Source organism: Eupeodes corollae, chromosome 3, assembly GCF_945859685.1.
Source record: "Eupeodes corollae chromosome 3, idEupCoro1.1, whole genome shotgun sequence".
NCBI lineage: Eukaryota > Metazoa > Arthropoda > Insecta > Diptera > Syrphidae > Eupeodes > Eupeodes corollae.
In genome coordinates, this window is record NC_079149.1 from 22168853 (window position 1) to 22181033 (window position 12181).

General features: G+C 29.3%; 1 protein-coding gene across 1 annotated transcript in view; it reads left to right on the forward strand.

Annotated features, from left to right (window-relative positions):
• The first annotated feature begins 2736 nt into the window (after positions 1-2736).
• Positions 2737-12181, forward strand: part of LOC129952318 (scavenger receptor class B member 1) — a 28417-nt gene continuing 18972 nt past the window's right edge. The window contains exon 1 of the mRNA XM_056064854.1: positions 2737-3784. Within this exon, the coding sequence (XP_055920829.1) occupies positions 3568-3784 (217 nt within the window). The 5' untranslated portion in view covers positions 2737-3567. The remainder of the gene's footprint in view (positions 3785-12181) is intronic.

Consider the following 12181-nt stretch of genomic DNA (forward strand, 5'->3'; position numbering starts at 1 on the left):
GTCACCTTATTGTCAAAAAATTTGTCAAAGTCAACATAATTTGACAGTTAGTAGATTTTTGAGGATTAATTTTGACATTTCATTGTTTTATCTCGTAATGAAATATCTTCCTCACTTTTCAGTTTTCCCATAGGAAGTAACTGTAATCGGTTGAATTCTTCGAACTGAAAATTTTGACATTTCTTAACGTTTTAAGGTCAATAGAATCTAAATAAAAGATTTTTAGAGAGATGTCTATGTTTGGAAGCGTACGTCCCTACGTTCGAGATACCATTTTCGTAGTACATATCTCAAGAAGCTGTAGAGATATTCAGATAATTATACACAAATATACAGAAAAGACTTTCAAAACAGTTGAGCCGGTGTTTTATTACAATAGCGATTTTAAAAAAGGGCAAATTTTGGTCGACCCAAAATATTTCATTTACCAGTAACGCTAGCGACTTCAAATAAAAAATAAAGGTTTGTTTAACAATCACCAAAAATTGGAAACATTTGTGATTCAAAACTTTTACCGACAAAAAAAAAACAAATGATTTTACTTTCTTCGTTTGCATCGAAAAATAACGTTTTTGACTTCTGGTGAAATTTTAAGAATTGAAAGTTTTCTTTACAAAAACATTAACAAAAATCAATTTTCTCAAATATCTTCTTAGAAATTAAAGATATTGGTTTCGAACTAATTTTATCTTATAAATAAAATACACAACTGTTCCACACAAACTTGCTGATGCATCCAAAGAGTCTCTTTTCAAAATATATTTCCTTTATTTTAAGATTTGAAAATGGTTCTGAAAAAAGAGTTTGTTTTCAAAAATTATAAATTTAAAAACTATTTGAAAATCATTAGAGTGCCTTTTTTGAAATTAATGTTATACATGTACGCAATTTTTCAACTTTAGTTTAAAAATATTTTTAAGTATGCAGATAGTTTTTTTTGCTAAAAAAACTAAAGATTGAGACATCGAATTTTGAAAGACTAAAATTTGATGTATTTTTTAAAATACAAACCAAAAATGTTAACATTTTTGATCATAAAATATTAATAAGACAGTATTAAGATTGTGTACAGAAAAAAATATGAAAATCGGTTTATTAGTTCTTGAGAATACTAAAAAAAACGGAATAACGGTTCTATAAGGGGGGACCCTTGAGCAAGACAAAAATATGTTTGTTATTGAAAGGAGCCAAGCTAAGGAAAAATAATTTAGAGACAATTCATTAGAAGACCATCGGTTAGTTTTTGAAAAAATTCGAATTTTCAATTTTTGGCCAAAAATTTGTAAGGAGACTAGACCTCGGCTTAGAATCCAAATTTAAAGTCACTCGACCCAATAGTTTGGTCGAAGACAGACAGACAGACGGATGGAATCGGGAGATCCACTTTTTTTTACTTCTCTACCATCGTAAATTATGTTCGATTAAAATCTTGATTTCGAAATTCTTACGAATGCAAAACTTGATATATAGGTTCTATGTGTCCCAAATAAAAATATTGTTTTCAACATTCAGTAAAACATTTATAAAAATCCAATACACATTTCTCCAAAAAAAAAAAACAATTAAAACTACAAAAAATATTTCAATTCTCAATATCACGTGAATAAATTTAGGTTTTGACTTCAAAATAATTTCATTCTGTGCTAAATTATGTTGTTAACGTAAAATATTGGTCGTAGAAATTTTGTAATTTGTATTTTTCAAAATAAGAAATACAAATGTTCAAAAAAATGCTACAAAAATATCTCAAATTATATTTTATACAAAAATCTCGGGAACAAGCGAACAGATCTTGAAATAAAATTTATTTTATCATATGCAAAATGTTGTTGCTTACTCTTAGTAAATTTTGTAGAAAAACTCAATTGACAACTTGTTCAAAAAAAAAACAGAAAACCTACAAAAACAACAATAAATGGGCAAGAAATGGTTTTCGACCAAAGTATTATGAAAACGAAGAAATAAATTAACTTAAAATTGTATTAGTATTAATATTTTGTTAAAGTTTTAGAAGAATCGACAGACGGACAGGGACGGGAAGTTATCAGTGTAGGTCACTTCTCAGCCTCTGTTTTAACTATGTACTGGAAGAAAGTACAAAATATGAGAATTCGAATATCGTTCTTATACTGGAAACAAGATCAATTAGTTCTGAACTAGCTACCTACCAAGAAATTTCAAAATAATTTGACATGTTACTTTAAAAAACAAAAACAAATGGAATACGACTTTTTAGAAAGGCGGAACATCGACTTAATTTGAATCCGATCCCTGAATATCACCCCCTACAAGGAAACCATCCGATAACTGGTTAACTCTCGTCCATACATCAAAAGTCACTCTTTTCCAGTTATCTTTACAACGCGCAATTAAATTCAATGAACCAACCTGAAAACCAAGAAAACCATCTCAACTGTATCGCGATTCATTGGACCCCAAAAACAACAACCGGGACTACGACTTCGACTACGACTTCAACAATGCAAACAAATCGATTGCAATAATTTCGACGAGCTTAAGTGTTCCAATCCAATGCTAAGAAGAAAGAAACATGAACTGATAATTCGTTGATCTTTTTATTATTTTTTAAAATAAAAATAAAAATTAAAAAACATCACAGCTGATGTTCTCTTTTTCTCTCTTCTTTTTTGTTTGTATAATAACTGCTCTCTGTCTTCAATAAAATTATTAGGTATTAACAAATCAAAAATGATAACAAGTACTGCTAGAAGCACATACAGGCTCTGGCGTATCTGTAAGTTTCGAATAGCGACTCGACCAAAAACCTCATACGAAAAACAAAACAACAAACAAACGAGGTCTCTGCATTCTATCCCGAGTCCACAACTGTCAGTTATAGCTTGGACCCCGGTTTGGTTTGACGGGATTACAAAATCTTCGAACAACTTGTGTTTAAAGCGAGAACAAGTATCTCGAAGGCGGACGACAGCAAAACTAAAAAGTGTATCTTCGACTCGTATCCCAGTATAGCAGCAGGAATAACAAAGATACTTCTTGTTGGACCAAAACACAGAAACACCTTCGGATCGGGACGCGAACAAAAGACTACACATTCGATACGCGATCTCATCTAAGGCAATCGTAGCGTTGATTGTCGTTAGTTGTTTATGGTTTAAACGGACAAACGTCGACTGCCGCGAAATTCGAACGAACAAAGAGTCTTGATCTTGAAAGACTGTTGGACTGTTGTTGGTTCCCCCTTTGTGGTGACCATGTAATAATCATCGTGCTAACTCTGTTTACATTTCTTTTCGTTTTGATAAAACCTGAATTTTTGTTTTATACGAGTGCTAAATTAAGAGTATGAAAGTGTATCTTGTATCTGAAAGATTATATCTCGAATTTTGTGGTGGTTTGAATCTCAAGTAAATAAGAAAAAAAAACAAAATTTCTTTGTTTTGAAATTGTTACTTTTTGAGAACAGGAAACTCAAAACTAAGTCAAGGTGGGCTCTGGTTTAAGTTTATGCCTCAGTAAACAAGTGCGAACCTAGGGCGGTTGAGAGCTAAAGTTGTAAAAAAAGTAAGTAATTTGAAGAAAATAAAAATGTCCATAAAAGAGGAATTTCCTCCAACCTATGAATGTGCTACGGCATCATTGAAAACTAGAGAACCAGAATCTGAATCTGCAACAACAATCGAATGCGGAGCTATGCCCAGTATGGCAAGTGCAGAGAAGGAACCTCAGAAGTTCATGGAACCTGTTTACAAATTTGTCGGAATAAAGAAACAACCATCAACCAAAGAACTAGGAACTTTAATATGTAAGTATCTATGTACAGAAAAACAAAATGTATCTGTTAGATACTTTGTAAACATCTTTTATCTTAAACATCTTTGGATGCAACAATGCCTAGAATTGAAAGTTTTTCTGTTTTTATTGATTCGTGAAATTTTTCTTCAACTTTTTTGACGTATTTTCAAATTATAGTTCAATTTAATTTTGAACTTTTAATCAATGGAATTAAGATCAGTGTCGTTAACAGACAGAGATAAGATATTTTTCACAGTGATGTTGATGATGATAATAAAAATCATTTGTTGGTTGTTGTTGTTTGATTCCGGAAAACGGATGTGAATGAGTTCGAGCTTGTAAGCAACGTGCTCTAAAATTTTACCCTTATAAAAAAGTTCAAGGTTGAATGATAAGGTACTTCGACTGTATTTTGAAATTTTAAATGGTCAAACACAAAACTATTTTTAACGGTTCATAGATTATTGATAGAAATGGATTTTTAAGTGAGAGAATAATATCAAAATTCGTATATTCTAAAGGGTGATTTTTTGAAAGCTATAGGAAAGTTTGTCAAACAAAAAAAAACACAAACAATTCTGAAAAAAAACATGAAATCTTTATTTGAATCGATAGTATGGTCCATATGATTTAATGTGTGAAGGTTATTTCATGCAAATGTTGACCTTGACTGTGCCTCAAATGGTCCATCCGCTTAGTCCAATTTTGGCATACTCATTCCAACATATTAGCCGGTATCTCACAAGTAAACGCTTAAATGTTGTCTTCCAATTTATCAATTGAAGCGGGCTTGTCTGTATAGACATGACCTTTAACATAGCCCCTCAACAATCAGTCTAAAGGCGTTAAATCGCACGATCTAGGTGGCCAATTTACCGGTCCCGAACGTAAAATCAAATTTTAACCGAACTCGCCCGTCAATAAGTCCGTTGTTGCGCGTGCTGTGTGGCATGTGGCACCCTCTTGCTGAAACCACATGTCATGCAAGTCAAGCTCTTGCATTTTCCAAAAAAATTTACGTTGCAGTAGGTCGGCCGGTTTCAATTCTTGCACCAGCTGTATTTTGAATGGCATCACACCTTAATTATTCCGTAAAATTTTCCACGTTGTTGAATAACAGAGGTCCAATTGCTGCGAACGGCGCGGCGGCGAATCGATAATTGATGGTCATCATTACCACTGGCCGATACAGCTTCTATATTTTCTTCAGCTTGCACTCTTCCTAAGCGTGTTGGTGGTTTAATGTCCAACAATGTAAATTTCGTGCGAAATTCAGTCGCAATAGCCCGAATAGCCGCTTCAATGGGTCCATTAAACTGACCATAAAATGAGCACGCATTTTGATAGCAAAATGCAAAAAAATATTCATAGTTAAATTTTAGACCAAACTGAAGATGTTTGACAGTGAAATAAAACACGATCCGTGCATCAGCTGCTTAAACCAGTGTTGCCAAAAATATAATAGCTAAAAAATCACCATTTATATACCACAATAGATGTAATGAACTTTTATCAACTGCTTCGGATTCTAGAAAAGTAAAAGGATCGCATTACTTTACTTAAATATTTTTCCACTTTGAAATTTGATCAGGACGTAGAAGCTTAAACGTACAAAAGCTGTTATAGGTGTTTGACGTTATTCCTAAACACTTTTCAAACAAAAATTCCAGTCCTCAGTTCTTATATCTAAATTAAAATTAATGAAAACATACAAAATTGTTTGGTCTATTTATGATTCATTGTCTTGTTTTTTTTTTTTAATTTTAATTTTCCATTAAAATGTTCAAATATGATTTCCAATGATTAAAACTATAAGTTGGCCTTCATTATCAATCAATTCTAGAATTGCATGCAAAAAATTCATATTCATGCTTATCAGATTAACTTGATTCGAAAATCTTTGCCTTTAGATTATTTTCTATAACAAAAATCCTATTTTTGACTGAAGGCCGACAAGTTTTTAAAATGTATAAATTAACATATAAGACCTTTCATGTTCAAACCCAGAATAGAACTTCGTACTTAATGTAGGACTGAAAATTTATATCGAGTTAAGAAAAATATTTAATGGAAAATCATTTTTTTTAACAAAAAATTAATGCAAAATATAAAGCAAAACAAACTTTTTTATTTTTATCTCTTTTGATTCGGAAAGTAATCTCCAATTTTTACATTTTCTAACATTTTTGCAAAAAAATGAATGCCAAAAAAATCAATCCTTTAAAATTTGTAATGGAAATACTTAAAAGTTAAAGCTGAACATTTTTACCATTTTAAAGAAAAATAACAACTTTATGTTAAAAATTTAAAAAATAAGAATGTATCACAAACCTAATGGATCTTAGGTTTAGTTTTCAAGAAATAGTTTCATTTCATACTTTCAAGTAAAATCAAAGATTCAATTTTTAGTTTTTATTTATTTTGGTTAATGTAAATTTAAATGTTGGATTAAAATATATCAGGAACAAAGAAAGACATCAACATTATTTAATCATATTTCAAACACTGTAGTTATTATTAAGTTAATTTTTTCAAAAAAAAAACGAAAACCTACAAAAACAACTAAGAACTGGTTGAATTTGATTTTCTAAGAACAAATAATGATATACTAAGTGATATGTTCTGGCAACTCTGTTGCTGCTGTCAAACGATGACAACTTCAATGCAGCTATCAAATGAATATAAGTCTTTTTCGTCCGCCTTTTTTGCGAACGATTTGACTTCTGTTCCGCCTTCAGCGTTGATCACATCCAAATCGAATTAAATTATAAATCTTTAATTAAATTTAAGTTAAACCATTTTCAATCGTCTTTTCATTTCCGGTACTAAATTTATCACTTGGTTCAAACATAATTCATTTTAAACAAATTATTGTTAATAATATTTGGTAAAATACAATACAAAAAAAAACTTTAAAAGCAGTTGGGCACATTTAAATCCTTCTCTAAATCAATTTAAATTTAAAGTTGACTTTAAAATCAGTTTTTGAATGAGGGATGATATAGTATACTTCAACGCTAAAGCACTGGTCTAAATTTAAGTCTAAAAAAACTACAAAAGAATTGTATTTTCTAAGGTGGCCACCGGATCTTCTCGATCTTCAATGGAATGATCTACCACAGTCTAATAAAAAACAATACATAAAGTGCTAGGGCACGTTAGAAACCTTCATTAGTTAGAAGAGTTGTTTAAAGTGTTTCAAATTAAGAAACACTTAAACAAGACATTTTAAATAAAGAACTGATTTAACTAGAGTAAGCTTTTTTGTTTAAACGAGATCTGTTTAAAATTATGCGCAAGTGTTTCTTACAAAAGAGAATTCCAAAAATATTGATATATTTATTCCACTTCTCGAATGTACGTATTTCGGTAGAAAATATTTTAAATTTGAACCTTTAAAAAAATATTTCCATAAAAAAATACTTTTTTTAAAAATACAATTTTAAGATGTTTAGCAAGCACTAATGACCTCTTTTTGAGAATTTTATTGGTCTTCTTTGCGACCAGTTTCAACTCCATAGTTATATTATAGGTGCCATTCAAATAAAATTTGTTTTTTTTGCAAAATAAAAAAAAATTTGATTTCCAAGGATGTAAAAATTACGCTTTCAGCTTTAAAAGTAAGAGCAAAATTACCTTTGCATTAACGAAAATTTGACAACTTAAAATATATCTAAAAATACCAAGTTCGTTACTGTTTTTTCAATTGTACTTTGTCTTGGGAGAACTTGACACATTTTCCAATACTTTTAAATGTGGAGAAAAAAAGAAGAAATACAAAATTTTTGACTATTCTACCGTAATTCCTCTATAATTTAAAACCCTTTAAAACATCAAATCCTTGACTTAAAATAAATTCATATGATGCAACTTAGATGTATATAAATACATTTATCAAACTTTTAGACTTGTATAACTAAAAAAAAATATAAAATGCAAGTGTCTCGTACTTCCTTCTCTTAATTTCGGTTTTTATTTTCATAAGCTTTAGCAAGCAGACACAGAACAATACAGTTTAGGAGAAGATGCGTTTATTTTTAACTTTTTTAATACCTGCTTACTTCAGTTTTTATTTACATTGTATTTTAAAACATGATTATTTACCTAAAAACCTCTTGGTGTCTGAAAAAAATGATCATTTAAAAATGTATTAAAAGAAAAGAAATACCTTTTGTGTTTTTATTAGTATTATTTACAGATTCAAGCAACGTTTAAATTGCAGGGTAAGACGATACACCTTTAAGGTACTCTGAGTAACCATTTATATACATACGATGGTTATACATTTTTAAGTTCGATAAAGTGAACAATTATTTTAATTACATATTTTTATGATCCACAATATGGGATACAAAACAGGTTTATATTGACAATGGTTTTAATTCAATTAATTAACTTTGTTTAGGGACAATATAAAGTTCTGTAACCTAAAAAAGTATTTTAGGAATTGGAAAAGTTTGAAGGACATTTTAAAGGTGCGCGGGATCTGACTCAAAAATTTAAGTGCCATTTGAAATTTTGAAAATCGTTAGAGCCGTTTTTCACTAATTTATTATGTGTACATTTGTTTACTTTGAGTTTAAAAATAAGTATGCAGTGGTATAGAGCTTATAAATATGCGTTTTACATTTCAGTTTCATAAAAAAAATTATGACTAGTTTTCGAAATATCGAATGTTTAATATTAAAAAAGAAAAACAATAATAATTTTAATTATCAAATACTATTAAGACGGTATAAGAGCTTGCGCAGAACAAATATTGAAAACTGTTGATTATATATTGAGAAAAGTTAAAAACAAAATAACTGTTCTATTGGGGGTTCCCTTGACCCTTTTGTAGCAAAACAAGAATGTTTTTTATATTGAAAGAAGCCTAATTAAGAAAACAAAATTAAGCAAATACTAAAAAAAAATCTATCGGTTTATTTTTGATAAAAATTGAATTTTCGATTAGTTTGAGGACTACTGTAATTATTAGTCTTTAAAAAATGAATAAAAAACACGAAACGCGAATCGGCAACAGCCATTTCCAAGTTTGAACTCAATCGTCGTAATGGGATGGGATGGGATGTAGGGACAAGGTTCGAGTCCGAGAAAAAGCCAAAGCAACTTTTAAAAATACATATTAACTTCCCAGATTAAGTTATTGTAATGAAAAATGTTGACATTTCTCGATGTTTCAAGGTCCCTAGAGTCGAAATAAAACGTTCACGACGTTTTTTCATCGTCCATAGCTCAAGAACCAGAAGAGATATAGACTTCGAATAAATTTTGTTATAATAAGGCAGAAAGGGCTCTTAAGAAAGTTGCGTGGGTAGTTTTTTTTTAATACAGCATTTTAAAAAAAGGCGAACATTTTGGTCAATGACGCTAGAGACTTGAATTAAATTTATATTATATATTGTAACGTTATACAAAACCAGTATATTTTTGGGAAAAATAATCCAGTTAACAGTTTGTATTTCAAATCGAAAGAACTTTAAAAAAAATGTGTCATCTCAAAATTTTAGGAATAAAAATTGATTTCATTTCCAAAACAATTTTGTGCAACAAAAAATAACGTTTTTAAGCATGTGGTAAAATTTTGAGTAAAATCGAATGAATAGTTTTTTTTTAAATAAAAACTTAAAAGAAAATTTAAAAAAAATGGTTGGTAAAAAATGATTTTTGACACAAATATATTTTCAAAAATTTGAGATAATATCTTCCAACTAATTTAAACTTCGAAGAAATATTGTTTAAATATTCGAAAAAAATTTGAGAAAATCGAATTGAATCAATTTTATTTGTGACTCAAATATCTTTTAAAAACTTTGAGATATTGGCTTCAAACAAATTCTATCTTTTAAAAACTATTGTTGTTAACATTCATTAAAATTTTGAGAAAAATCGAATTGACAGCTTTTTTACAAAAAATGAAAACCAAAAAAAAAACAATACAATATTATATTTTCAAAAAATAAAAACATTGTCTTCAAACTTATTCTATCTTACAGAAAATATTGTTTTCGACATTCGAATATTTTTTATAAAAATTCAACAGTCCTTTTCATTAAAAAAATCTACAAAAAAAATACGCAAATTTGTTAAAAATTGATGTCCGGTTTTTGATATCTACCAAATTAATTTCATTGATCCAATTTGTAAAAATTTAAGAAATAATACTAAGATTGGTAAGATCGACTAAAAATCTATTTAACAAAACTATATTTTCAAACTAAACTTTTTCTTGATATGAAATATATTGTTGGTAATTTTAAAATTTTTAAGAATAATTCAACTGACAACTTTTTTAACCCTACACAAAAACCTACAAACTTTTAAGCAAAACAAATCGACAGACAGGATGGGAAGTTATCAGTGTGGGTCGCATCCCAGCATCTTTTCTTTTTTTGTTAGTTTTATTAAAATGTTGCTAGTAGCAAACCCCTTGTTTTCAATCATTTCAGCACATCTTCGAGGCATGGAGTCAATAAAATTGCTTATAATACTGTTTGGAATAATCCAATTTACTTTGATCTAACAGATCGTTGTAATTTATAAAATTGATCGATACAATTCGTCGATCCACAATTTCCAACAAATTTTCTATCGGGTTGAGATCTGGGGACTAAGCTGGACATTGTAACACGTCAATCTGGGTTTCTTGAAACCACGTCTTAACCGTATTAGACGTAAGCTTTGAACAGTTGTCCTGCTGAAATAATAATTTCAGAGCCAACTGATCCTCAGCGTGTGGCAGCATTATTTGGACTCGTCCAAAAAAAGTACGGTCCTCCATTTCCTAGCGGTCCAGTTGAAGTCGTCATAAGTGAAGTTTGAATTTTAGTCCACCATCAAAAGCTCGTTTGTTCTCGCGTTTACGTCCAGGTCGAGTTGATTTTAATTGATTTTAATATTTCAGAATCTTCTCGTTTTGTTGTTTTACTTGGCCTATCACCTCAAGGAATAACTTTTTGGATTTGTAAACTTTTATTAATTATCAAATCAATTATTTTGGAATACAATATTTTTCCGATATTTTTATTTGACTTACTCCACTTTTATATTCTTTTAGAATTCTTTCTTTTATTTCGTTACAGTATTTGTTTCCAGCCATTTTAAAAAAGTTAGCTAAGAACACTGATAAACTTGCCCGTGAACTGAATAACACCTAATAAATAGATTTAACCGCATTCGTTTGCCAACACCTTTAATATGAGTAATTTTGTAGTTAACGGACTAACTTTTTTATATTAATAAGAAAAAAATGGATACCAATAAAAAGTTGCTTTTATTTTGACCAATGCGAAATTGGGTTAACTGCCCTACTTATGTCATATTTAATGATCCGTTATGAAAACTATTTTCTCTTGTGGTTTATTTAGAAGTCAATACATAATGTATTAAGTGTTAGAAAAAAATTAATTTATTTAATTTAATTATTTGTTTAAGTTATGAATTTTTGAATGACATAAAGATGAGGATATTATTAGTTTCCCATGTTTCGGCTAACACGGTAGTTCCTATATGTCACAAGTAAAAATTATAAATAAGTTTTACGAATGTTGTTGAAAAAGATTAAGTTTTAAAAATTATTTCTAGCTTTTCAATTTGTCGTTGTCTAATGAAACCTAAATTCTTTTTTTCTTAATTAAAAAAAATTAGTCACATTCGTAGTTTTTTTTTATTAAACAAAATGTACATCATACCACCATGGCGTATGTGTAACCTTTTTATATAATTCATTAACAAAGTCTAATGATGTTGAACACGCGTCTTCTTAACCATCGATTTATGCTGACACAGACAAAAATATATCTCAAATTAATCTAAATATTCAAATAAATGTTTCTTCTTATCAATAAAAATGTCTATACTGGCACCACCCCACCACCGACAGACCGCACCATTTATGCTGATAACAGACAAGACATGTATAATTTTTTAAGTTTTTAAGGAAGCAACAAGCAAAAAGCAATCAAATGTCAATTAATTTGCACTTTTAGTTGATTATTATCCCTCAAATCAAAATCAAAACTCAATTAAATTATTAAAATAAACATGCGCGCAAAAATAATAATCATCAAATTCGTATATTTTTAAAGCCTCTGTCTATACCTATAATAAGTGTTATCATCGTTTTATTGAAATTTACATATATGAGCTCCACCATAAGTAAAAGGTCAATAGCATTGAATCTTCTTTTATACAAACTAATCTCGCTCTCTCATTCATTAATTGACTTAGAAACAATATTATTAAATAAACTTTTATAGTTACAAACATACAAATAGGCCCTTATAAGTGGGGATTAATATAACAAACATTAATATGTATGCTAGTCTAACCCTTAGTACAGGGAGAGGCATCTTATAGGTAGGTAGAAATGTTGTTATCAACTTTGTAATTTTTGTTTTTATTTTGT